This window comes from Corvus cornix, chromosome 23 (assembly GCF_000738735.6).
Source record: "Corvus cornix cornix isolate S_Up_H32 chromosome 23, ASM73873v5, whole genome shotgun sequence".
Classification (NCBI taxonomy): domain Eukaryota; kingdom Metazoa; phylum Chordata; class Aves; order Passeriformes; family Corvidae; genus Corvus; species Corvus cornix.
Window position 1 is genome coordinate 5,035,032 of NC_046352.1, and position 26,674 is coordinate 5,061,705.

Consider the following 26,674-nt stretch of genomic DNA (forward strand, 5'->3'; position numbering starts at 1 on the left):
CTCATTCTCATCCAGGGTTTTACTAACTGAGGAACTCAATCCTGCTAAACCCAGGGCTCAATCTGTCCAAAAGCACCAACACTGACACCAATTTCTAAGACAAATGAAAGAACTTAAAGCTTCCTATTACTTATTTTGAACCAGCAAAGTCCCTTCATAAATTAATCCCCTCAATGATAAGAGTAAGATATTCTCTCCTAAACTCAGCTTTAAAGGAACGGGAACATGCTGGCCCATCCCTAACCCCGAGGGAGAGCCATTTCCTCTCCACAGGAGCACTCGAAGCACCTCACTATCAGATAAAAATCTTTCCTCTTGTCATCTCAAAATATTTTCCCACTTCTCATTATGTTCAACTTCGACATATTTAACACAGGCTGTATTAAGCTATGACCTGTGGAGTACTAGGCAGCTACATACACGTAGTAAGGAGGGAGCAGAGCAGTTCAAGAGTTGAGCACAGGCAGCTCAGAGCAAATTTGGGACACAGTCACTGCTGCTCTCTACCAACACTGCTTTGTTATCAAACACAGTACCTCGCTCTGCTCCCCTGCCCTTGCACAACTGACACGCTTGCTGGTTAACATGCAAATAAAACTCCACCAGCTTCTCATTCTCTCCATGACTAACACTCTTTGCACAGTTATTTCCTCAAATTCACTGCTCCTCCTCATCTCAGACCAGAAGCAGGGTTCTCAGTGAGCCTTGCTGTTGAGCTTTTCCTTTTTAAAGGGTTGAGAAATCATTTACTGTGTATCTGAGCTTTACAATACACAGTAACCTCGTGGGAACTGACAAGTAACAGTCATACCTGAGAGAGCAGGTGGGGAATAAGGAGCAGTGAAACTTTACAACATGGTTACCTCACGGGTGTGTGGAGAGCTTGGGAAGCAACTCCAAAACTCATTTAATTCAATTACTCAAAGCAGTTTCTCTAACTCCCTTTCCCATCTCCAGCAAAGAGGTGCACCCTTGGATACCTGTGTATTTTTGCCTCCCTCCAGACCAAGCTCTGGAGGTTTTGGGCTCCATTTTATAGAATACAGACCAGCAACATAGCACAATGAGGAACCGAGAGTCACTCAGAGATTCCACTCCAAGTTAACTTGGTGGTTTCACCTCGCTCCAGCTCAGTTTCTTCCTCCTGGGGCACATCCAACTGCTTCCTGATTTTTAAAACCTATTTTTACCAGCCTGAGACACACCAAAAAAAATTAAAGATCCAGAAATACTTCACCAAACATGCAAAATAGAGTAAAATACTCTGTTGCTTCAAAATTATAGTAACCTTCATTGTCTTTAGGAAACCTAAATAAAACTGCAATTTGTAGGAAATACATCCACATTCAGAAGGAAGCTGGAAATTAGGGATGTTGATAGCTCAGACAAAAAAAAACAGCATTAAGTAACAACTACTAGGAAAGTAGCTGCTTTTATTCGAGAAAGTAATAATGTTCTCTCACCCTATGAAGACTGAATTTAGGCTTGTAACTCTTTGGGGAGCTGAATGCAGTGAATTGTCTTGATGGACAGGCTGAATTCTGAAGATTATGAACAACTAACATGACAAAGAATACTTATCCCCAGATCTTTAGCACGAACTAGGAAACTACTTGTTGAAAATTTAACTGAGACAGAAATCTGTTTCTGTGTTCCAACAAAACATGCATCACGTTTACATGAAAAAAATAACGTACTGACTAGTAAAAATAAGCAAAAATACAGCAAGGGGAAACCAGAACAGCTTATTTTTACTGGTCACAACTGGAAAGAGAAGCCAAGAGAATAAACTGACTGCTCCAGTGCTACTACAGATGTTTATCTATGGTACTCACTTGTACATCTAATCAGCTGAACTCCATCTGTTCTGTGTCACTCCCCTGCAGCTCATTAAGGAAAACAAACGAACACCAGTTAACAGTGGAGTTAATCTAAGAGAAAGTGAAGAGGAAAAGTAGCTGCAAGTTTGACTTCCAGGATCTGGTCACAAAATGCTCTGGCTCAACTTGTAACCGAAGTTCTCACAAAGAGAACTCAACGCTTGCATCACATGTGGGCTCTGGGGCTTTTGGTTTGGTTTTTTTTTTTTGGTTTTTTTTTTGGTTTTTTTGTTGGTTTTTTTTTTTTGTTTTTGTTTTTTTTTTTTTGGTGAAAAACAGAAATCCCCCTGACAGGCATCATCAGTTGACTTGGTGTACAGGTAAGAAGGTTGATCTGATCCTCCAAAAGTGCTGCAGCATCACGTGAAGCAACTTCACAACCCAACTCAGCATATCTCTCTGATGTAAAGAGCCAGAAACCAAACAGGCACAACACTAAAACTGAAAGAGCAGAAATGGTGACTCTGAGACAGTCATGTTGGAAAAAAAAAAGACCTGGACACCAACTCTAGGAAGTTCTCACAGCCTCAGAAAGTTGCTGAAAACCTTCCTAGTTCACCCACCACTATCTAAGGGCAGTCAATGCTTTCTGCCTGCAGAAATGCAGGTGTAGGATAGGATATAATTTAAGGCAGCTAGCAAACATCAAAATGCAATCAGTGGAGATGGGAAACACACAAGGAGGCCAAATTCCCCTCCCTTGGAGCAGCAGGAAACCATCAGGCTCTTGGTGCTCCTGCCTGCATCAGGTACTCACCGGGCGGGCCTGGGGACTCAGGTAAGGCTCAAAGTCATCATCATTCAGCCCATCCTTCTGGTGCACAGAGCCGTTTTGCACTGAGAAGAGATGTGAAACGTTAGAAAAACCTATGCAATGAACTCCCATAACGAACAGCTTAAAGTATTTAAAGCCAAACCCCGTAACATAACGAACTTCTGCCAATTCTAACACACTACACTCAGCCCACGGCACACAGACGCTTGCCCACCGCACAGACATCACCCGCAAACTATCCCCACCCCAGCAGCCATGCCCGGTCGCAGGGTTTATTTCCCCCCCGGCAGGTTTTAGGGAGACCCTCCCGCTCCCAGCCGCCCTCCCCCCCCCCCCCCCCCCGGCTTCCCGGGACCTCACCTTTGTTGCTTTGGCCCTTGGGTCTCTGGCGCGACGGCGGCGACGTGGGGAGAGAAAGAGGGAGAGCGGTGAGTCAGGGACACAGACTCGGCCCGGTGAAGGGGGGACAGAGCCGGGGTGGGTAAACAGACCCGTCGCGGCGGGGGAACCCAAGGCTCGGCAGGGACAAATCCGGCCCGGGGAAGGGAGAGATCCGTCCCGGCGGGGTCGAGCCCTGCGAGGACAGGCCCGGCCCGGCCGCATCACAATGGAGCGCGGCCCTGCGACAGGAGACGGGTGAGGCCGCAGCCGCCGCTCGGCCCGGCCCGGGGCGCAACCCCCGTTAGGCCCAGAGCCGCGGTCTCGCCCGGCGGGGCCGTCCCGGTATCGGCGGGGGGACTCCTACCTGCTCCAGGAGGCTGCTAGCCGACATGGCTCCGCGGCGGGGCTGCAGGCGGGGAGGGGCGGGGCGGCAGGCGGCGGCGCTTTGTCCGGGCCCGGCGGGCTCGGGTGGCCCTGGCGGACTCGGGGCGGCCGCCGGCGGAGCGGGGCGGGGGGACGCTCTATCCCGCCATCCCCACCCCACCCCACCCCCCCCCCCCGGCCGCGCGTCTCTATGGCCCGGGCCCGCCGCCTCGCGCTCCCCCCGCCCGGTCACGCGGCACCGCGCGCGCCCAGGCACAATGGCGGGAAATGGGGGGGAGGGGGGGCGCAGGGCATGCCGGGACGGCGGAGGACCGGAGTGTTGGGGGAGCAGCGGCCTCGCTCGGCTAGAAGTGGGAGAGCTCTTAAAGGGCCAGGCGGCCCCGCGGCGGTTTTAAGGCAAAAAATGGCAAATTCGAGGCCCGGCTGCGGGCTCAGCCCAACCTCATTCTGTCGCGCCACGACATTTTAGCTCCCCCCGTCCCCAGTCCAGCACTCCAGGGTGTGGAGAACCCAGAGGACATCGCAGTCCTCTGGGACCCCCACCCAGATCAAGTGGGCTACCTGGCTGTTGGGTGGGCATACAGCGAGCAGGGAACCCAGAGTCACCCCCCTTCCCGGCCAAGAGACAGGAACAGCTCCAGCAGGGACCTGACAGGATCTGCTGTACGCCTGGATTGGGGAAGGGGATGCCCAAAAGGTCCCCACTGCCCTTCAGTCAAGGGGCTACCTGAAGGAGCAAGTCAGAGGGGAATGGAGGAAAGGTGGCTGGATATGGAAGGAGGTGGATCCCTGATCCAAAACCACAGAATCCCAGACTGGTTTGGGTTGGAAGAGACCTGAGAGCTCATCTTGCCATGGGCAGGCACACCTTCCACTAGACCAGGTTCTTCCAAGCCCTGTCCCACCTGGCCTTGAACAATTTCAGGGATGGGGCAGCCACAGCTTCTCTGGGCACCCTATGCCAGGGTCTCACCACCCTCACAGGGAAGAATTCTTTCCCATCGTCCCATCTGATACCCTGCCCTCTGGCAGTGGGAAGCCATTCTTCCTTGTCCTGTCCCTCCAGGCCCTTGTCCAAAGTCCCTCTCCAGCTCTCTTGGAGCCCCTTTAGGCATTGGAAGGGCCTCTGAGGTCTCCCTGGAGCCTTCTCTTCTCCAGGCTGAGCATGGGACCTGGCTCCCACAGCTGTTTCCACCTCCACCCCAAGCCAGGAAACACTTCCCAGAGGCCAAGGTCAGAGCAGCAGCAACCACCCCTCACAAACAGGTTCTGGGATCCCTGCTGTCCCCAAGGTGATGGAGACACCGCCTTTCACCTCTCCATGAAAAATCCATTGGAGCTTAATTCTATTTTTCCTTTTAATGCAAAAAAATAGCCAAACACATCTTCCTGCCCTCCCCCCACCCTCCCCAGGTGTGTTTCCTTTGCCGTTGCTCTGCTTAATATTTCCAGCCAAGCAGCTCCCACCCTCCCAGCCCTCCCAAACCTCTGCAGCTCTAAAGCCACCCGGTGCTTCCCCCCTTCCATTTTCCCAGTGTGGCAAAGCCCAAATGGATCTCCAACCACCGAAAAAAAAGAGGGAAAGAGAGAAAACAGCGGGGTGCACAGTATTTCACCAACGTGCCAGTTCAAATCCTGCCAAGAGATTATAGGAAGAAAGAAGAAAAAATAATACAAAAATAAAACCACCAAACAAGTAGCAACAAGCGTGGAGCAGCCTCAGCACACAGTGTAAACAGAAGCTGTCCCGATCCGAAATCCGGCTCTCCCGGAAAGCAACAGCACAACATGCTTTGTACACCCCGAAAGGTCCCTGCGGCGCTGAGCAGCCAAGGGGGAGGGTCTGGGTTTGAGCTTGAGTTGATTATAGTTTGCCTTATACAAAAGGCTGAAGTGATCTCGGAGTCTTCAAGCGGCATTTGCAGCACCGAGCCTTGCCAGGCAGGGAAAGGGATGGGGGAAAAGTGCCGTGGGAAGAGGTGGGATTGGGATAGAGGGACCCTGAGAGAAGGTCCCAGGGCTTTGCAGCTGGGAAATCTGGACAAGGGAAGGGAGAGAGCAAACAAATACAAAAAAATAGATATATAAAAACAATTTGTGTGGAGGAGGAGAACACGCACAGTAAATTCATTGTACTGTCAGTCCCCCCCAAAGTAAGAATAAAAAATCCCATTTGAGGTGACAGTGAAGGGTCTGACAGAATTCCCTTCCCTGGGGAAAATAAAAATACAAATGAGGTACCTGTTCCACCCCAAATCCATCACCCTTCTCACAGCCACATCCACACTCAAGCCACCAGTTATTGTCTCTCAAATAAAGCCTCCGGGCCAGGGCAGCCCCAGAGCAGAAGCACCAAGGCGTGGCTAGTTCCTCCTGGTTGGGTTGTCCAGCAGAGATTCAGTCTCTCCTTGACCCTGCCACACGTGGTACTATTCAGTGCTCCACAGAGACGGAGCCTTTTCCACGTCTCACGTGTTTCTCCAGCTTTGTTTTAAAAATCAAAATTGTACATATATATATATATATATATACGAAATATACAGTACGATGAAAATATCCATGGTAACAAATGGGGTGGCTGGAAAAGATGCTTAACAAAAAAGCCTGAAATAAAACAAATTCCCAACTCTTCCCCTAACTGATGCTTGCCTTCCCCACTAGTCTTCCAAGACCACAATCTCCACATTATGGACCTGGTGCTGATGGTCTTCCACATCTCCCACCACTTTCTCCTCAGTCCTCAGCTCTGTCTCCAGGATCACAGCTTTGCCGTCTGACTCGTCTGTGTCTACCTCAGGATCCGGCGCCGGGTCTATCTCTATGATGGTCTGCCCATCGTCCGAGGTGCCTTCCACAGCTTGGATGGTGGAAGTAATGCCAGACTCCATGGCCACCAGTTCCACAGGGTTGACCACGGCCGCCACGTTGGCCAGGGCCCCACTGTCCTGCATGGCTGCTGAGCTCAGCAGTGCCAGGCTGGAGGATGGGTGCAGGGTGACCGTGTCCGAGGAGCTGGTCTTGGAGGATGAAACCACGGTGGCATATCGGAAGAGCTGGGAGCCAGATGGCAAGGTATGAACAGTCACCGGGCTGGAGCCTTGGCTGAGGGTTGCCACCGGGATGTTGCCCACAGAGAACTGTTGTCCAACGGGCGCAATGGCGATGGGGGAGATGACAGTGAACTGAGGCTGCTGGATGGGGGTGGAGGGGCTGAGGATGGTGGCAGAGGCTGGACGCTGCAGACGGGGTCTCTTGGGGGGCTTGGGAGCACTCACGGGCATCAGCACCACATTCTGGATGGTTTGGGACTTGGCCTTCTGGTCCCTGGCAAGTTTCTTCTGCTCTTCCAGCTGCCGCTCCAGGTCTGCAAAGGGAATGGTGGAGCAACACGTCACGCCAGGGTAAGTAGGAGCTCCTGGGGCTCCAGAACCAACCATCACTCCCAGGTTTGTGACAGGAGGTCACCCAACCACCCAGTGAGCCTGATCTTGGCTTCTCCCTTGAGATCAAATAGCACTGAAGGAAAAGGGTAGGTTCTCCTGCCACCCACATAGACCTGGTCAATGTTCTGGCTGCCAGCGCCTGGGTAAGACACAGGTAACATTCCGTACCTGTTGGCTACTCCTACTGACGAGGAGATGGACATTCCTGCTCCCCAAACTAAACCCACCCGCAAGGGAGTGTGGACAACCCCACCTCCACCCCCCACCCTGGCAGTTAGAATTGCTTCCTGAGCTTGGCTGGGTCACCTCCCCAGGAGCCAAGCACCTGCACTAGGGACAGCAGCAGGATGCCTGGGTCAGCGAAACATCCCCCTCAACCCTTGTCAGTGGTGGGAACACTGGGAGCCAGAAGTAGCACAGTAACCACATTTATTCAGGGCAGTAGGGGACTAGGACATCTCAGATAACAACAGATCCTACAGGACATAGCGAGGAGGGAGACACATTCAGTGAGCAGCTCTGGGGATCCCAGGTCAGTCAGTGGCTTCAGCTCAGGGGAAGCTGAGCAGGACACCCAATAGCTCCGCAAGACAAGCAGGTAGCCCCGATAGCCAAGACAAGCAGAAGCTCAGCACCCCATACTCGGACAGGCTTATTAGCTCAGGTACAGCATGACACTGTCCACGGCTCGGGTGACTATGGCCCAGCACTGAGCTGGCAGGTCCTATTCCTGATCCCGAGGGAATTGGACTCGAGCCCGCAGCACCCCGACTGCGGCAAAGGGCACGGACTTTGGGCTGTCCAACGCCCCAAGCAACTGCTCTCTGTGAGGCAGGGGAGAGAGAAAATTCCACTCAAGCCCTAGGACAGAAAGGGATTGGGATGCACTTGTTCTGGGGTAGCCTGTAGTGAACACTAACCCTCATTCATTGGGGTTGTGTGGAAGGAAAGTCACGTCCATTCCCAAGAGTAGCAGCAGGATGTGAACCCTTATTAGGCACTTTACCTGCCAATGTGTAAAGAAACTGCTCCTCTCCTTGCTCTGTCTGGTTTTTCCTGTTGTCCAGTACCTTCTTGACTGTGTCCATTAAGCCAAATGTATGGGCAACGTTGTTCAGGACTGCGGCATCTCCAAGGAAAGGGCACAGGGATGTTAAGACTTGGGCACTCAAAAGATGCTCCTGTTACACCAAAAATTTTCTACTGCTTTTTCAAACTCTCTCTGTTCTTTCACAAGGGCTAGCTAACAAGGGGAAGCCCAGCTCCCTCATCCTTCTGACATCCCAGGATTAAAAAATCCCATTCACATGATAAAGCAAATTGAACAGAGCTGTGTCACTCAAGCAGCTCCAAATTGCTGCAAATGACAGTGTAATTTGCAATCACAGAGATACAAATGAGCTCTCCACCCACAAATCATCACCCCATGCTGCTGACAGTGTCATTAACATGCCAAGCTCCGCTGAAAACTGTGCAAAATGTCTATTATAATCCACTGACTTCAACCACTCGCAGTTCCCAAAGAACTACCACCTACCAGACACAAAGACCCGCCAGCCCAAAGTTAAATTAGAAATTTTTTTTTAAAAAATCCTGGGTAAAATGAAGTTTGTGGCTACATGGATGTTCTCTCAGGAAGAGCATCGACAAGAGGTGTTCACAGGGGCATGTGCCGAACCGGATTAGGGAGCTGATCCAAGTTAAAAATAACCCTAAAAAGGGGAGGGGAGTTATTTTTAACCCAGATTGCTTCCCTCATCTGGTTCAGCCCCCAAAACAGGTTTTCTGGCACCAGTGAAAGCAGAACGAGAAGTGAGGGGGTAGGACCTGTTTAAGCCTGCAGTGTCACAGAGAAGTGTTTGAGTAACTCCAGTCCAAGTGACTCTGGGAGAGCTTCCATGAGGGCTGGGAGCTGCAGACAGTCATCTGATGGTCCCAGCAAGCTGCCAGGGTCACTTTGCTGAGGGAACAGGGTGGAACAGTGTGTCCTTGTGCTTTGAAGCAAGGGGACTTCACAGCTGGGCAGGCTGAGAACACACAGAGACTGTGCTCCCACAACTCAGCTAATGAGTGGGAACTCACTCCCTATCCTGACTCACCAGCTTTACATGGTGGGATGGACCCTTAGCACTTTTTGTTTTGCCTGCAGCTGCCCTTTTGAGGCTTCTTCCTCACAACCTACCTGTCATCTGGAAGGGAGACTGACCCAACCGCTGCTGCACACCTCTTAGGACTTCTTCTATCTCCTTCTGGATGTTGCACACCACCTCTTCCATCAGCCCCACATCAGCTATTCCTTTCCAGAACATCAGTGTGTCCTCTGACACAAAAGAGGAGGAAAAGAAGTCAACATGTACAAGCATTTGGCATTTTTCCCACAGGGCCACCTCAAACCTCTCAGACAAATGTATCTTTTCAAAGTGACTACCTTTGCAAGGTAGTTTGGCCACTGGGGTGGACAGGACACGTGAAAAAACTAACCAATCCCAAGCCAAGCAAAATGGACTTGGGGAGCAAATCAGGAACAGGTTTTCAAGCAAGTCCATGACTTCCAAGGCAACATTTCACATTTCTGCAAGGTGCAGAACTTAATATCATTATTTGAGGAAATTCTAGCTAAGTTTCCATACTGATACTACAAGGGAATGCAAGGCCAGAGAGACAGAACAGAGAGTCGACAGGGAACAAACATGACTCTGCTCCTTGTTGGTTCCAGCCTGGCTCCAGGCTGGCAGATGTGTTTCACATCCTTGGAATAAAATAGAAAAGCCCCTCACTGTAACCAGTAACATCTGATCTAGGGGATCATCCATCCGCCACGAGGCCACGGACAAAGTACTACAGTGGTAAGGAGCTCCACTGGCAGAAAGCCTCCATGCCTGGGAAATGCTGGGATAGCCAAGGGGCTGGGGGACAGTTTTGTCATTGCCCAGATTTTACTTGTTTTGAAGATTTAGGTTTCCAAAATGTAACAGGGGAGGAGAGGGGAAAAAACCACCCAACAAGCAGCCTGAGCTTACCTGAGATCTCATCTGTGTCCTTTTTCATGCCTTCCTCAGTGGCCATGGTGACAGCAGCTGTCAGAGCCGAGTTCCACTCGATCCCCTCCTCCATACTCTCCTCCGACAGCGCGATCTGGGTGATGCTCCCTGCCAGAGAGCCCCCATCAGCTCCCTCTGCCAGCCCTGAATCCCTGCTTTGCTTCCCAACCCCTGAGTCCTCCCCAGGCTCTCTTTCACTCTTTGCGTCAGGTTTGTGCTTGGATCCTTTCAACCAAAACAGTTAAAAGCAAATATTGCTGCTTCTCAATTGGAACTGTGAAGAACTCTGGGGCTTCTGGAGGGAAAACCATGTGCCTTGCACAGTGGAGTCCCAGTTCAAGGGAGCAGAAAGGGATCAGAATAAAGAAGGGAACAAATAAGGCTCAGCCCAGCCACCCTTCTCGCCTTGCATCATTCACAGGCAGCTCTGCACCCCTAATCCCTCAGGAAATTGTGCCAGGGTCCAAGCTGGTTTATAGAAGGGAAATGGATCTGACTCGATCCTAAGTTTCTGGATCAAATTTGGGACTAAACCAATGTGCAGCCACTCTAAGTTGGCTATGGTGCTTTCCAAGAGATTCTCCTTAGCCTATGGACAACTCTGCCATGTCACCCACCCAGGGGCTCAGAGAAATATAACCCACCCAGCTTAACAGTGTGATACAGTTGGGAATAGTCTTCTCCCTTAACCTCAGCAAAGAGATCTGTTTCTGCTCTGCAGCATAGGATCACTGAGAACTTGCAGTTCGAACAACAATCAAATCATGTCCAGCCACCACATTCTGCACGTGCATGTTCTGAAGGAGGACAGCATCTCTAAATTCACTCCTAAGTATGAGCCTAAGTCATGCCTTTATAACAGACTCCCAACTGGAAAATATATCAGAAAATGCTGTGCGAGCTCTAACAGGTGTTTGCTCACGTGATGATCCCAGAGCAAGGATCCCTGCAAGGCTCTCAATCCCACTCCTGGCTACCAACGCTGCCTCTCTGGAAAGCAGCTGCTTGATGCCAGCAGTTTTCCAGCCTTCCCAGTCCTGCAGAGCAGAGCTCCCTGACGGATGCTGCCAAGACTTCTCCAAACAGACATGAGAAGCATTTTCCTTCCCAGAAACCAGAGCAATCTCCTGGTGGGACTGCCCTGCTGTGCCCAGGGAGAAGGTGTAAAGTGTGTGTGGGAGGGACAGGAGCATCAGAGGGAAGTTCCCATGGCATTGGTAACTGCTTTCCTACCATCAGCTGAGGTTGGAGTCTGCACCACGCTCTGCTGCCCTGGCACTGGTGCTCTGGCGCTGCTGATCAGGAGATCAAACTTGGTGCTTCGACAGGTGTTGGTGCAAACTTTGTCATGTTGATAGAAGTCAATCTGCCCTGAATCCATCATCTTCCTGTGCAGGGAGTAGGGATAGAATCAGGCTCAGCTCAAATCTCAGCCTGAAGACAAAAGGCAGTATTCCACCTGGGAATGCTATGGCCATGGGAAGGAAAGAGAAAGGGAGATCCCAGGGCCACTCTGCACACAAAAAATCTCCTGCAAGGCTTTCAAATGGCAAATACAAGCCAGCCCCAGCTTCACATACAGGGCTTCAGTCCTGTTCCACCCCAGGTTCCCCAGGCAAGGCCACTTCTGTCCAGGATGAGGGATCCTGACCCTCACATCATGGGGCCGGGATCTCTGCAGGCTGCTGGCCAGGTACTGTGGGCCTCCAAGAGGCCTCCTGGGGACTGCAAAGCAGACAAAACACCTGCTGGGGGTCCTGCAGCTACAGCGGTGGAGCCCTGAAGCTGGACAGGGTCAAATACCTTAGCATGATTCCTCCAAGGCGAATGGCTCTCTTCCAATCCTTCAGGGTAGACTTCCCAGCCAGGTGAACAAAATGCTTCGGGCTGATCAGTTGGTCATTGAACTGGCAATGAGACAAGTAAAGGCTCAGCAAACAGGGTAACATCGCTTGGGAGGATTGGGACATCCAACACAGCTCATCTGAGCCCCCACTTCCACCCAGAGAGAGGAGTTGCTTCTCAGATCCCTCCCAGCTTTGATCCCCTGGACACAGCAACGCTCACAGCTCCAGGAAGGACGTCTGTAGGAATGATCTGCCAGCCACAGGCATTCACAGCCCTAACCAAGAACAGCCTTAACCAAGAACAGCCCTGAAGGCTTTATATGAACCAAATCATCTCCTATGAACATGTACAGTCATCTTGGAGATCATTACAGGAGGTTTCTGTTACATCCAATGGCCCAGCAGCATCCAGCTGACACAGGTATTCCCTTGGGCATCCATTCTGCCCTGCTCCAGTGACTCGAGTAGTTCCTTTTGAGGGGCAGGAGCACAAGGGGCTTGGCTGTCACATTGCCATGCTCTCAGGTGGGAAAAGGTAACACCAAGATTTCCCTTCTCAATGCAACCTGCTTGCCAAGGAAGTGACAGGAGTGGAGTACCAGGACACCGAGGAAAAGGGAGGAGGCAAAGCTCTGCCAGATCTCAACACACATCTCCTGCCTGCCTTCAGTCCCTCCTCAAAGGCCAATACAGCTGAAATATGAAGTGGGTGATAGATATCCTTCCCTCCTTAACCCACTCTTTCCATGCTTCTCCCCATCAAAAAACAAGTTTAGCACCAACAATCCAAGGACTCGGTTAGGATGAAACACAAAAACTAAGGAATTCCTGTGGAGGCCAACCAGCGCACCTGGAGAGCAGAGGAGAAATCCACTGGGAGTTTCTCCCTTACCTTCACACACTTGACATTAATTCCTGGACAGACAAACTTCTTCCAGAGGAGGATGGCTTTGCTCTCCCCACAGGTGATGGGATAGGCGATCTCGATTTCCTCACTCGTTTCGAGGGTGCTGGGGTCTGAGGGAGGAACGACTCAAAATGAAACTTTCCACCCAAGAGGCTCCAATCCCACAAGGCAGGAGCTGGAAGCTCACAGGCTGTGAGACCTGCACTTGGGAAACCAAAAAAAAGGCCAGATCCCAGTTCAGGATCAGTCCTCTCTTTGTCTTCTCAGAGTTAGTTCAGATTAACTCTTAACAGCAACTGGGATCTGCTTTTTGGTATAACAATGCTCCAAATAAAGTTCATTTATAAGGAAACGTGAAATCAGAAATCCAACACATCTGTAAGAGGGTAGGTGTCAATGAGAACAATCTTAGTGGCAACAAAATGGTTTAAAGTTTGAAGCACAGATATCTCTCCAATTCTTGCAGCTCTGGTACCTCTTTAGCAGTGATACCAGATATTTACTGATAATATATTCTCTTCACGTGCAGAGTTTCTGCTAAGCCTGCCAAAAGACCCATACCCACACAGGAAGCAGAACTCTAGTCAAGATCTAGTGACAGCACCCGGTGACAGGAGCCTTTTCCCACACACTGCTCAGGATGGCAGGGAGCACTGGGAGCCAGCCTGCTTGGTTCTTCTGAACATCCAATCCAAACCATCGGACTGTTGGTTCAGCAAAGACCCCGCAACCAGAGCCTGATGCTTCAGCCACCACATCTTCATCACTATCATTCCTGCTGCCAGTGTCTGCACACATGACTAGGGTGACATCCCGGCTCCCCTGCACCCTGTGGGAGCCCTTACCATTCATTGCAGGAGAGCCAGGATCTCACTTCCAGGACTTTGAGACCAAGCAGTAACAGCAGACTCTTACTCCAGAGTATGCCCAGCCCCTGCACCCACATCCATGCCTGGGAATCAGCATCTGCAGGGGCAGAGCCAGAAGGAAGCCCAGCGGACTGGAGACACCAGCCCTGCATAGGAGGGGATTCATCCATGCCAAGTGGGAACTCACCGATCCCTTCTTCCAGCTTGTGGATGGTGTGGGTTTCAACGGCCACCACAGCGGCGCTGGCCTCAGAGCCCTCTTGGTAAATCCTGTGGTGAAAGTGGCCATCCATAAACAAACTATATAAATCATGGGAGATTAGGATTCACAGCACAGGGTTAAAAATTCAGTTAATTTCTTTTTGCCTGTCCTCAAGGGACATGAATTTTGTCTGATACAGCTTCAATCACCAGGAATTTTTTGGCACGTACAAAACACGAATAATCCCAAGGCCTGACACATGCAGAAGCATTCCCAGTGCTGTCATCCCACCCTCCACACTGCCAGCGCCACTGAGGCGGCTCTGCAGGCTTCCCTGTGCCTTCTCCTCTGCTTTCTGTCACCCTCAACAGCAGGAAGCAGAGCCCAGTGTCCCAGGATTTCCCTTCCAGTCCTGTGTGACACTGCAGCACAGATGACCACAAAGGGAAGTTGCTGTCAGGCCCACAGCCACCCTGCCCTGCAAATATTAGCAAACTAGAGCCAGTTTTTTTCCATCCTGATTGTTCCAGAGTGCAGATGAGACCACTCTCTGCAGCAGCTGCCAGGGAGCCACAAAATTCCCTCCACATCCCAGCCTCACTTTTAGAAGAGGATTATTTTAGGGGAGAGCTGGCACAGAGGCACATAAAGGTCTGAACACGCAGACCACTGCGTTCAGCAGCTGCAGTGTGGCAAAACCCAACCCTGGGACTGGAGAAGGAAGAGAGAGACTGGGACAGCACTGCTTCCACGATCCAGGAGCACTGCACCAACACAGCCTCGCAGGACAATTTCAGCCCTCGGAGGCCCCGTGACAGCCACACACACTAAAGCTTTAATTTGTTGCATTTTCTCTCTCCCCTGCATGGCACAAAACTGACGCAGACCTGGAAAACACAGTGACGCTCTGTCCCCGGACCATGAAAACCCACAGGGCTCCCCCCCATCCCACTTCGCACCTCCCAGTTACACCAGTACAATCCTACTCACCCTTGCTGCACCGGCTGGAGCTGCAAGATCACTTGGGTTTTGGTATCCTCCGGGTTCTCCCCTTCATTCCTGTCACTTGGTACAACCACCACATCACCCACAGGGACGCTCACCTCGGCATTCGCCATCTCTCACATGAACCCGGCGAGGTTTTCTCCTCCCTGTGGATCACGAGAGCTGGGAACAGATCCCAGAGGCAGATCCCCCCAGTGTCATCCCACTCATAACTTCCTGAGCCAGCAGCTCTCTCCAGCTCTGAACCCCCCAACCTGGCACCAGGGAACAAACCCACATGGTGGGTTTTGGCAAGAGTGCGTTTCCAACACAGAGCTTCTCCCACTGGCCCTGGCCAGCAGTGCTTCCAGCCGTCCCTGGGATGCTCTGGTCCACCCCTGGGATGCTCTGATCCCTCACTACCAGGAACATGCCTGTGGGTAATCCTTCCCAGTAGAAACTGGCATCAAGGTGTGGTGCCACCACAGGAGGACCTGACACGGGGTCCCGGAGCAGCTGCACTCCCAGAGGATGTGTCTATGGTTGTGCAGGAGGCACAAAGGTGGTTTTGTTTCAGTGTGGGGCTGGAGTTCATGCCTGCAAGCCTGGGGTCTACAAGCTGCTGGGAAAGCCAGTGTCAGAATCGTGGAATGGTTTGGGTGAGAAGGAACCTGAAAGCTCATCTCATCTCACCCCCTGCCATGGGCAGGGACACCTTTCACTCGACTAGGTTGCTTCAAGCCCCATCCAGCCTGGCCTTGGACACTTCCAGGGATCCAGGGGCAGCCACAGCTTCTCTGGGCAACCTGTGCCAGGGCCTCATCACCCTCACAGGGAAGAATTTCTTCTCAATATCCCGTCTAAATCTCAGAGACTTCAGGTCAGGATCTCCTGGCGGGTGACGGGGGGCTCGGTGTCCCATGGCTGGGATGCACCACGACAAACCTGGAGAGCCACCGGCACAGGGGCCACGCGCCCACCCGGCTCCAGGCGTGGGACCCCCGCGGGTCCCCGCACCTCATCCCGCTCCGGGGGACAGACAAGCCCACCCGAGACTCCCCGAAAGACGGTTGGGCTTCCCCAGATGGCCATCGAGGGGGGGGTCAATAGGACACGGACAAACCGCGGCGGCGATCGCGCCGAGGCCTTAAGTGGGGGGGTGTGGGGGGGAGGGCTACACAGGGGAACCCCGCGGTGGCTCCGGGCTGCGGTTCGGGGGCCGCCGCCTCACCCGCGCTGGGGTCGAGGGGTCACGTGAGAGGGGACCCGCGGGGCCACCCCGCGGCGCGCGCGGCGGTGAAGGGGCGTGGCCTGCCCGGGGGAGGGGGCGTGGCCTCCCCCCCCCCCGGCGCTGGGCCCCCCCCCAGTACCCCCCCCCCAGCAGCGCGCGCGCGACGTCCGCCCTCGCGGCAGCGGCGGCGGCACGTACGGCGGCGACCCCTCCCTCCCCTCACGGCGGGGCCGGGCCCCCTCCCGCCCCGCCCCGCCCTGTCGCGCCGCATGGCCCCCTCCCGGCCCCCGTAGAGCGGCGCCGGCTGGGCCTTACCGTCGGCGAGCGGCCGAGACCGGGGGCTGTGGGACGGGGGAACGGGGGATGGGGGGGGGCCGGGCCGGGCAGCAGCAGCGCATGCGCAGTGCCCGCCGCGGCCTCGGCCGCCAGCACTTCCGGCCGCCGCCTGCCTTAAAGGCGCCGACCGGTGAAGCGCGTGATGCTGTGCTGCCCCCTGGTGGCCGCGGGCGGTATCGCCCTCGTGGCGTCCCCCGCCAGCCCAGGACACGAGTTGCCGGCGGGGGTGTCACGGCGGGGTTCGCTCCCCCCTGGTCCCGGCAGCGAGCCGTGGAACGCGGTACCGGGCATCTCCCGCCCCGCCCCAAGCCAGCCCCGGCGGGACCACCGGGACCTCCCACGGCCGGCCCGCCTCACCCCCGCCGCGCGGGCCGGTCGACTGACAACGAGGCGGACCAATGGTGACGCGGGGGCGACAGCCAATGGGCGCGGCAGGGTGGAGGGGGGCGGGGCCGGGGCGACAGCGCGGCGGGGCCGCGGCGGGGCCGGGGCGGCGGCGGCGGGAGGAGGATGCGGGCGGGCGGCGGGGCAGCCCCGGTGGCGCTGGCGCTGGCGCTGGTTCGCCGCTGCCTCCTGCTCGGCCCGCTGGGGCTGCGCCCGACCGGCGCACAGGACGGTGAGTGCCGATTGCGGAGCACCGGCGGCGGGACATCCCACACCGGGACGCGGCAACCGGGAGCCCCGCTCCCACCGGTACCCCCGGAGCTTCCGCTTCGCTCGCCGGGATGGGGACCGTAACTTGGTGCGGGATGGGGACTGGGAAGGAGGACCGGACGGGCTCGCCTCTGGCCCGGGACGGTCCGGGACGGGCTCTTCGCTGTGTCTGGACCGGGATCCGACCAAGATGGGCTCCCGGGAACGGTTCCCCGCTGTGTCCAGACCGGACCACACTGGGACAGGGTCGTCCTAGTTCGCCTGCCCCGGTTGCTTTCCGGAAGGGGGTCCCTGCTATCCCTGTCTCCCGGTACTGACCTGGGACAGGGTCCCTGCCATCCCTTTGTTCCGGTACCGGTCCGAAACGGGATCCCCGCCATCCCTCTGTCCCAGTACCGGACTGGACGGGGTCGCCGCCGTCCGTCTGTCCTGTTACTGGTCCGGGACGGGGTCCCCGGTATCCCTCTGCTCCCGTACCGGACGGGACGAGCTCCCTGCTGCCTCCACCACCCCAGCATCACGCCGGTCCTGCACCCGCCTATTTTCCCCGCGGCCCCCCAGGCTCTCTCTGTGCCTGCCCCCGGTGGCAACTACCCCGGAGGTCCCGAGAGTCCTGCGTTCGGCTCCATCCCGCCTGCAGGCCTTTCCCGGGGAACCCCTAATCCCCGGGTTAAGGGGATCACTGGAGTTTACATGCAGAGCCGGGAGAGCCGGGCAGTGGGCTCCGTCCCGGGAATGCTGCGGAGGATTTGTAGCCGCGAGGTCCAGAACAACCCCGAGGGAATGTTCACCCAAACGTCATCCAAAAGTTCGTGTTTCCCGGTGTCACTCGTCCTCAACTCATCCAACAGCGAGGAGACAACGACGGGTCATCCAAAGCATTATTCTCCGCGAGGGGAAACTGAGGCACGGGGCCAGGGCGGGATCACTGAAGACAGAATCCCGCTACGTTCCCCAAGTGTGATTTGGGGTACATCATGCAGCGGGTTTCCACTGGATCCTAAACCCACTGGTGGACGCGGGGGAGCTTTCCCGGGGCCGTCAGCATGACGGAGGCAAGAGTGTGCCGGGCTTTTCTCGGACCATCGCCCTGTTGTGTCTTTCTTGCATCCTGTGAGAAAACAAACAAATCCCTGGCAGGAATGACCCCAGCGGGGCCCAGCCGTGAGTTCACCCTCACCCACCGGAAATCCAGTTTTCACAGTTTTTGGGAGAGGAGTGACGTTTCCGCGGCTGGGACTAAGTCCCCCGTGGCTCTCTCTTGGCTATTCCTGGCCCCTCGGTAGCATCTTTGGAGCCAAATTCCCAGGAGTGCCTGCAGCTCTCAGCTTATCTCTGGCATTCCCTCCCGGCACGCGCTGGTCACACTCAGGATGTTTCTAACAAAGATTTCCTTTCCTTGGATGGGTTTTTCCCAGAATGGGTCCCCGCAGCTCCTCTACACCACCAGTGTGGATATGGAGCTGGGGGGATCCATCCAAGAGCCCCATTTGGGCTCATGTGTCCAGCTGTCCTGGCCATAGAGAGTTTTCCATGCAGATCCCAATGGCTTCTACTTTCTGGGCTAGAAACTCCCCCCACACACCCCAAATTTCTCTCCCCTAGCAGAGCAGCCCTTCTGGGAGCTATTGTCCTGGCAGCCCTGGGGTCCCCACTGCCCCCCCCCCCAGCCCCCACTCTCGGAGGGCCTGATCCTTCCCGGCTTTGCTTTGTCAGCAGACACTGCCCAGAAAGGGGAAAAGTTGGTGATTTCGCCCAGTCCCATAGGATAAACCTCCCCCCAGTTTGGCTGGCAGCCCTTTCCGCAGGCTGAGGAGGAGGGGGCTCTGTGGGGGGGCTGGCATCTTTCACCTCCAGCCCCTGCTTTTTTATCCCTGCAGGATTTTCCCTTGCTGGCGCTTTGTGTCGTCTCCCAGCGACAGCGAGGGAAGCCAAGGCTGGGCAAATCTGTGCCCACCATCCCTTTTCTTTCTGGCTGTGCCAGGATGATGCTTGGCAGGAGCAACAGCTTTTGCGGCATGTGGGGAAGAGGTGTGGAGCACTGGACCCCCACAAACCCCCAGCCCATACAGTGGGGCTGAGTGGTGCTTTCCCCTCTTTCCCTGCACCCCAGCCCTGCCCAGAAATTCCGGCCAGATGTCAACGCCGGACGCTTTCAGCTTATTTCCAGGATATTCCCTCATGCCCAGAGGCAGTGAGCCCGGAGAAAAGCCCCTTTTGTGGTGGGTCTGGCATCACCCTGGGAAGAAGGCGGTGGGGATGCTGCAGCTGCCCAAGGTTATCCTCAAGGTCAAGGCTCCAGTCAAGGGGTCCCAGGGGCTGCCCAGTGCTGTACAGCCCTCCCTGAATCCTTTTGTATCCCCCCAAATTGGGGTTCTCCTGGACTGGGGCATGTAGAGGAGCTGGAGGTAGAGGGGATGGCTCTGGGGGAAGCTATGGCAGCTTCATCCCTGGATCCCCCTGCGGACAGTTCCCAGTGCTGGGAGCATCCAGAAAAACCACTAGAAAATGATGCTTTGGACGAGGAAAACACTTGAAGAGGCTGCAGGTGCCCAGGGGTTGTTCTGGGGGCCTCACCAAGAGGGGAGACAGAGGCAGGGAACAGCCTGTCTGAGCCCCCTCCCTGGTGTCTCTGCAGGAAATGGCTGCGGCCACACGCTGCTGACACCCCACAGTGGCACCCTGAGCTCCAAGAACTACCCGGGCACATATCCCAACCACACCGTGTGCTGCTGGCAGCTCCAAGCCCCCCCAGGCACCTCCCTGCTCCTGGCATTCGGGGATGTGGATCTGGAATCCTCGGAGCACTGTGCCCACAGCTTCTTGCTGCTCGCTGACCCCCAGACTGGCACTGCCTACGGTAAGGGGGGTCCCAGGGGAACTGAGGCAGGAGTGATAACAATGCTGTGGATAGGGAAGATATCAGGAAAATCTGGGGTTTTAGCTGATTTCGTAATGGGGAGGGAGAATATCTAAGGAGGGGTGTAACCAGGTAGGGCAGTATCCAAGGAAGGGGGTATTTGAGGAGGGGGCACCCAAGAACGGGAATATCAGAGGATGGGGGGTACCCAATATCTGAGGAGTGGGTTATCCAGAGAAGAGAAATAATCCAAGGATGGGGGTACCTGAGGAGTGAGGGTACCCAAATAGAGGGGATGATATTCAAGGAGGGGGATATCCAAGGAGAGTAATATTTGTGAATGGGGATATCTGAGGAGGCAGGTACCCAAAGAGATGATTATTGCCAGCCTTGGAGGGGAACTGCCCAGTTGGGACCAGATGCAGCCACTGAATAATTAATTCGTCGGCCCAGCCGCTGCCCAAACACGTCCAGGATTTTCCCAGACAGATTTAATCATCTTGGAGGGATTTGGCTGCACTGGGAGCATGACGAGTGCTGAGGAAAACGTCTTGGGGTTGGGGGGAGTGATGGGGTGGGATGGAGGAGCAGCCCTGGTGAGGGACAGGGGCTGGACAGGAGATGCAGCGGGAAATGCAGGATGGAAAGGAGCCAGCTTGGATCCATGGGACTGGGAGTTCTCCCTGTTCTTCAGGGCTTTCACCCTTTCTGGGCTGGTCCCCAGAGGGGTGACAGCATGCGAGGTCCCTGGTCCCCATCCCCTCTGCTGTGGCCTCAGGGACATATTTGTTCCCAAAGCTAAGAGATCTCCTGGCCCCAGGCTGAGACAAAGCAATGCAGGAAAGGGGGGACCCCCCGAGATGATGCTCTTGGAGGGCTGGGGAAGGTGGCTGGGCACCCGCAGCCCCTTTGGGTGCCACCAGGGCTATGCCAGCATGACACAGAGCTTGGGTTCCACTCCCTCTCTCGTGGCTGACGCCGGCCCTTGAGAAGTCCCAGATGTTTTTCAGGAAGCAGCTGGAGCAGGCGGAGGCTGTGGGCTCCTTCCTGCTGACTCAGACCCGGTGTCTGGCCCCTGGCCTGATTCTACTGGGACGTGGCAGGGTCCCCATGGGGGTGGCAGCCTCCGGGGCTCAGCTGAGGGGTTCCCAGCTCCCAGGGTATCACTGAGATCCATACAGATGTGGCACCACTGACCCAGGGCAGCACTGGCATCTGGCAACTGGTGGAAGGGAAATCTGCTTGTGTGTCATCTGCATCTCATCTGCATATCATGCAGACCTCAGTTCTGTCACATATGTGACATCTCTGCATGCACGTGTGTTCCACATCCCCTGGGATCGACCTCCCGGTTCAATATGATCTAGGCAGGGTGAGGGTGTGGGTCAGGGTAGGGAAACTGAGGCACAGGGGGAGGTGTTACCTGCTGCCCCATGAGGACACAGGGACACAGTTCCCTGTCCCCAGGACAACAATGGCATTTGCTCAAAGCATTTCTGGGTGCCCAGAGGCCCCAGTGATGGGCATGATACAGAGCAATGTGGGGGACAGGGGGTGATGGCAGTCCAGGGATTGGGGCCACCTTCTGTCCCCCTTAGGGAGCAGAGATGTCCCTAAGGAACCTGCCTGCCTGCTAAGCTGAAGTTTTAATCAGGGAGATGGAGATTGCAAATTAATGTGGATTAAACGGGGTGGGGGGGGGGGGGGGGATGGTTTAGGAGGCAGCTTCAGCAGCACCTGTGAAAGAGCACATGGGGAGGAGACAAGGACACAGCTCCCATTTTGGAGTCCCATGGGGTGATGCCATGTGTACCAGTCCTTGCAGTGGGGGATGCAGTGGCAGGTGCCCGATGAGGGCGATGCGGCTACCCTGGGGCTGGGACCAGCCTGGGCATAGGATCACCCTGAGTGTGGGACCATCCTGGAACATGGGACCGCCCTCAGGATGAGACCAGCCTGGCATGGGGCCACACTGCATGGGACCACCCTTCAGCACCTTGGTGCTGGGATTACCTTGGGGATGGGCCACCCTGGATGTGGGACAACTCTGGGACCACCCTGAGCACAGCCCAAATGCCTGAGCCCCCCTGGCCCTTGCAAGGGCTGAGCCAGGAGAGGGTCCAGGTCCCAAATCTCTCCATGGTGCCATCCCTGCTGGCAGGGCCCTACTGCAGGAACTCCGTCCCTTCTGCCCCACTCCTGGTGACAAACTCCAGCACTGTGACCGTCCTGTTCAACAGCACCAGCCACCGCTCGGGACGAGGGCTTCTCCTGTCCTATGCCACCACGCAGCACCCAGGTACAGGGGGTAGCATCCCCTGAGACACAGAGACACCCCTGGGACGCATCCTGTCCCATGCAGGGGGGTGAAGGGAGCTCCTTGCTGACCTTGGGATGGGCTCCCATTTCCCTAAGCTCCCTGAACATCCATGTTCTCCCTGGCTGGGGGCAAACATGGGAGACTCCCAGGCCATCCAGCCAGCTGGGACCCCTTCTAGAACCCTGAGCCCCCAAGTCAGGTGGCACCCCAATATCAGGCAGAGCCACAGGCACCCTAGATTGTGCCATGGGGCCAATGGCTGCAGGGACCAAGGGGCCATCCCTCCCTGCCCCTCCAGACATGGGGACTTGAAGGGCAAAACCCAAATGAGGAGCAGGATTAAATTCGGAAGGGGAATGGGGTGCCCTGGGGCAGAAGTGGGTATGTGCTGTGGGGCAGGTGGGGGTCCCTCACCCTGGGGTGTCCCTGCCTTGCAGACCTGGTTTCCTGCCTGGTTCGAGGCACCCACTACACCCAGAAGCATGTCAGGTGAGTGGTCGGAGGTGGGGAATGGTCCCATTTTGGTGTCCCCTGCCCCAGGGGTCCCCATCAGCCCCGGTTTCATCCCCATCCCTCTCCTGAGGTAGAGGTCTGGTGGGATGGGGAGCAGAGCGGGTGTGCAGAGGGGGTTTGGATGGGAGGGAGCCCTGACCCACCCCTTACCATGTGTTTCAGTGTGTACTGCCCTGCAGGCTGCAAGGACATCCATGGGGACATCTGGGGCAACCCAAGCCAGGGCTACCGGGATGTAAGTGTGGGCACCATGGTGCACCCTCCGGGGACGGTCCCCACAGCACATGTGGCCACTGCTTGTCACCCCCAGCAACCCAGAGGTGATGGGTGTGGCCTTGGGGTGCCCCACGGGATGCTCAGGCCTGCCGTGGGGTGCTGCCCTTACCCCCTGCTCCCCGCAGACATCGGTGCTGTGCAAGGCAGCCGTGCATGCCGGGGTGATTGCGGACGAGCTGGGCGGGCAGGTCACCCTGTCCCGGGAGAAGGGGATCACGCTCTATGAGGCAGCCTTTGCCAATGGGCTCCACTCCAAAAGGTGGGTGAGGAGTGGCTGGGGCTGCACCCCACACACAGCTGCGGGACCCATGCGCGCTGACACTGGGAAACTGACACCCCTCCATTTCAGAGACCCCAGGGTTTGTTCACCCCCTGTCTGATGCTCCCCCTGCTTTCCTCCACACAGGGGATCTCTTTCTGAGAAGCGACTTGTATTCCACAAAGGTATTTTTTTCCCATCTGCCCTAAAATTAAGGCACAGTTTTGGCTGTCAGACCTGGTGCCACCCCCATGTGCCCAGTTGGGGTTTCCGGGTTCCCAGTGTGCTGTCTCCTGTCCCCAGCCTGTGATGATGTGCTGGAGGTGGTCGCCTTCAATGCCTCATCCTGGTGGCACGAGATGGATGCACTGGGCCAGGACCGAGCCTGGGTGGCCGAACGGGCAGCACTCAGCACCACCGGCCACTCCTGGGCAGCCGAACCCAGCGCCGGGGCCGCCTGGCTGGAGCTGGACCTGGGCACCCGAAGGAATGTCACAGGTGAGAGTTGGCCATCAGATGGGGACAACAGCTGCCTGTGTCCCCATTCATGCTGACCACTGTCCTCCCGCTGTGCCAGCCTCACTCGTCCCCACAAAACTGCCCAGGGCAGTTGCACCCCCATAACTCCCAGGACTCTCTGGAGTTCACTGTGCCATGGTTTTACTGGTGCAAACTGAGATGCACACCAGCCCCCCTGGCTGCTCCTGTCCCCCTTTTGTCCCTTTGCCCCCCTCATCTGCAGCCATTTCTGGGATGAACAAGTTAATATTATGCTCTTGCATCTGGTGCCAGTGAGCATCTTTTGTCTGGCCAGAGCCTGCCGAAAGCAGGGGCTTTGTGCACCAGCGGCTGGCGACCGCGGTGAGGAAAATGGGGACATTGTCCAGCCGGAGGCTGGAGGAGGGAGGAATGCAGGGCTGGCAGCTGGGGCTGGAGGTTATCTGTTCCTGGGGGCAGACCAGGGCATCCCACACTGGAATCTGCCACCCAAACCCCCTCCCAGGATCAGAAGGACCCCCCGTTTGCCAGGTGACATGTCCTGCCCTCCTAGTCCTTTCCCAGCTGAGTCTTGAGTATCCCAGAGATGGGGGTTATTCTAGCTGGGAGTGGAGGGCAGTGGGGTAGAGGGCGGCCCTTCCCCAGCCCCGCAACCTCTGACTAACAGCCGGGACCCCCCTCCTGCCTTCACAGGAATCATCACAAAGGGCTCCTCCGAGCAGCACGACTACTACGTGACGTCCTACCACGTCTCCTCCAGCCGCGACGGGAAGAACTGGAGACCCTACAGAGGCAGCAGTGGCCAGGAGGACAAGGTGTGCATGGGGGGACATCATGGGGCTGAGACCCCCTTCCCATGGATGTTTGGCCATCGGCTCCTCTTCACCCTCTCCGGCAGGTGTTTGAAGGAAACGCCGACAGCCAAGGGGAGGTCTCCAATGCCTTTATCCCCCCAATCGTTGCCCGCTATGTCCGCGTCACACCGCAGAGCTGGCACCAGCGCGTGGCCCTGAAGGTGGCCCTGGTGGGCTGCCAGCTGGCACGGGTCCGCGCGCCCCGTCCCTACGGTGAGACCCTCCACAGGAGCTCGCACCTCCGTGTCCGAAACATCGTCCTGGGGCCTCCACCTCCCTGTGCACCCAGTGGTGGTCCCACAGTCACAGTCCCCACTCTGCCCCGCAGTGCCCAGTGTCCCCAAGGAGGTCCTTGAACCCACCAGTCACCCAGCCAGCCGCACCCCCATCCCTGGCATCGCCCTGGACCCGGAGAAGGCAGGTGGGTGCCATGGGGGGCTGTCCTTGGTGTGCAGCATTGTCTGGTGGTACTCCAGGTGCCAGTGGGGCTTCATCCCCCTGTGGGAACACATTGATTTTCCTGCTGTAGTGGCCCCAGGTGGGCTCCTGGCATTCATGGGTGCAAAGGGGTGGGATGGGGGCCCAGGGGGAGCTGACACTGCCCTCCCTCCCCAGGTTCCACACTGCTGGTGGTGCTTCTCATTGGCGGCTTTGTGCTCCTCTGCTCCTGCCTCCTGCTCCTGGCTTTCATCTGCCACAGGAAGAGGTTCGTCTTGCCTTGACCCCTGCTTTGCCCTGGGGGACTCAGTATCACCTCCCCAAATTTTGGCAGCTTCATCCAGCTGCTCACTGGGTCCCAAGGGGTGCAGTCCCCCATGCAGTGGGTGTGAGGAGATGGGTGGTGGTGGGCACGGGGAAGCTGGGACCTCTTGCCCCATCTTGCCTCTCCCTTTGGCAGGAAGTCAACAGCGGAGCTGAACTGCGGCATCACAAAAGGTAAAAGGGTGCACAACCCCTCCCAAAAATCGGTGCCATGGGGTGCAGCTGGTTTAACTGGTGCTGCTGCCAAGCCTGGACCTGTTCCACCCCCCAGGGGCACCTGCATGTCCAGGTGACAGCCTGTGACAACTGAGGGTTTCCTCTCCCTGCCCAGGGTACCCCAAGCTGGAGTCAAGCCAGGTCTGCTCCCTGCAGAGCCTGCCAGCCCCTAGCCTGTCTTCCTTCCCCACGCCAGGGGACCTGAGCCGGACCCAGTCACCAGGTAACAGGGGCATCAGGGCATGAACTTGTCCCTCAGCCCAGAGCCAGAGCTGAGTCTCCTCCATTGCACCCTCGGGGATGCCCTGGGGTGCCCATTTTCCCCTCCCCATTCTGATCTGATCCCTCCTGCATCATGGTCCTCCTGCAACAGGGAGGCCCTGATTAATTATACCCCCCCTTTAATTATTATAATTAATTATTATAATTGATTGTAATAACGCCACACATTATTTAGTAGTAGTAGTCCACCTCTATCACAGCTATTGGCACTGGAGGGTGGCTGGGGACAGCAGGAGCCCCTCTCTGGTGTGGCAGAGGAATGTGGGGTCTCCGTGTGTGGGTGCCCTGCCCTGGGTGGGTTTTGGCATTTCCCATCCCTGGAAGTCCAAACATGCTAACGTTTTCAACCCACCCCACCCACCTCTGCCACAGCACCATGAGCCCCCCTGACACGGCGGCTTCCCTGTTTCAGAGTACGCTGAGCCAGACCTGGTGCAGGTGAGCCCCAGCAGCCAGACGGGTCCCTCCACCTTCAAGCCACTCCTGGAAGAGGGCTACACTCTGCCGCTGGTCCTGAGCCACTATGACGTCCCGGGAAAGCACCATGAGTACGCAGAGCCGCTGCCGCCAGAGCCTGAGTATGCCACGCCATTCAGTGAGCCGGAGCCTGCCGGGATGCACCGCAGCAGCTGCGGCATCGCAGGGCCCCCTGGGTGCCCCCCGGTGCGGTACCAGACCCCTGCCCCGCGGCCCGGGGAGCTGCCAGCTGGGGTGGAGCAGACTGGCAGCCCCTGCTCCGAGGGGTCCCGTGGGTGGCCTAAGCACTGTCCCCTCGCACACGTGTACCATGAAGCCTTGTGAGGAGGGGAGCACAGCGGCACGATATGAGGCGATTGGGGGGGGGGGGGGAGGGGGGGCACGTGTAAAGGAGCACTTTCCCCGTGCTAGCAGGGGGCTTTT

At 56.3% G+C, this 26,674-nt stretch overlaps 2 protein-coding genes and 1 non-coding gene across 12 annotated transcripts; 1 reads left to right on the forward strand and 2 right to left on the reverse strand.

Annotated features, from left to right (window-relative positions):
* Positions 1–6: 6 nt before the first annotated feature.
* On the reverse strand, positions 7–3,510 carry LOC104697716. 4 transcript variants are annotated; one of them, XR_005603576.1, is made up of 4 exons: positions 3,401–3,510; positions 3,016–3,040; positions 2,638–2,717; positions 7–1,880 (listed from the first exon to the last, which is right to left on the reverse strand). It is a non-coding gene; the product is annotated as an uncharacterized LOC104697716 (transcript). The 4 variants fall into 4 exon arrangements; XR_005603578.1 differs by having other exon boundaries at positions 1,868–1,886; XR_005603577.1 differs by lacking the exon at positions 7–1,880 and adding an exon at positions 1,913–1,931.
* A 1,366-nt stretch (positions 3,511–4,876) lies between these two features.
* Positions 4,877–16,343, reverse strand: GMEB1 (glucocorticoid modulatory element binding protein 1). 2 transcript variants are annotated; one of them, XM_039564559.1, is made up of 10 exons: positions 16,260–16,343; positions 14,720–14,880; positions 13,715–13,797; positions 12,644–12,768; positions 11,708–11,811; positions 11,138–11,292; positions 9,884–10,012; positions 9,046–9,183; positions 7,870–7,992; positions 4,877–6,784 (listed from the first exon to the last, which is right to left on the reverse strand). In XM_039564559.1, the coding sequence occupies exons 2-10, from the start codon at positions 14,845–14,847 to the stop codon at positions 6,078–6,080; spliced, it is 1,692 nt and encodes a 563-aa protein (XP_039420493.1). In that variant the 5' UTR covers positions 14,848–14,880; positions 16,260–16,343; the 3' UTR covers positions 4,877–6,077. The 2 variants fall into 2 exon arrangements, with proteins under 2 accessions (XP_039420493.1, XP_010411025.1); XM_010412723.3 differs by lacking the exons at positions 14,720–14,880; positions 16,260–16,343 and adding an exon at positions 13,504–13,624 and having other exon boundaries at positions 13,715–13,743.
* Positions 16,340–26,631, forward strand: LOC104697725 (discoidin, CUB and LCCL domain-containing protein 1-like). 6 transcript variants are annotated; one of them, XM_039564553.1, is made up of 15 exons: positions 16,342–16,681; positions 19,573–19,794; positions 21,956–22,093; positions 22,552–22,603; positions 22,790–22,862; positions 23,029–23,162; positions 23,310–23,347; positions 23,466–23,660; positions 24,354–24,475; positions 24,559–24,727; positions 24,843–24,935; positions 25,130–25,220; positions 25,413–25,450; positions 25,608–25,715; positions 26,187–26,629. In XM_039564553.1, exons 1-15 carry the CDS (start codon positions 16,423–16,425, stop codon positions 26,573–26,575), a joined length of 2,121 nt encoding a protein of 706 aa, XP_039420487.1. In that variant the 5' UTR covers positions 16,342–16,422; the 3' UTR covers positions 26,576–26,629. The 6 variants fall into 6 exon arrangements, with proteins under 6 accessions (XP_039420488.1, XP_039420492.1, XP_039420487.1 ...); XM_039564555.1 differs by lacking the exon at positions 16,342–16,681 and adding an exon at positions 16,791–16,896 and having other exon boundaries at positions 26,187–26,628; XM_039564557.1 differs by lacking the exon at positions 16,342–16,681 and adding an exon at positions 19,357–19,482 and having other exon boundaries at positions 26,187–26,628.
* The last annotated feature ends 43 nt before the right edge of the window (positions 26,632–26,674 follow it).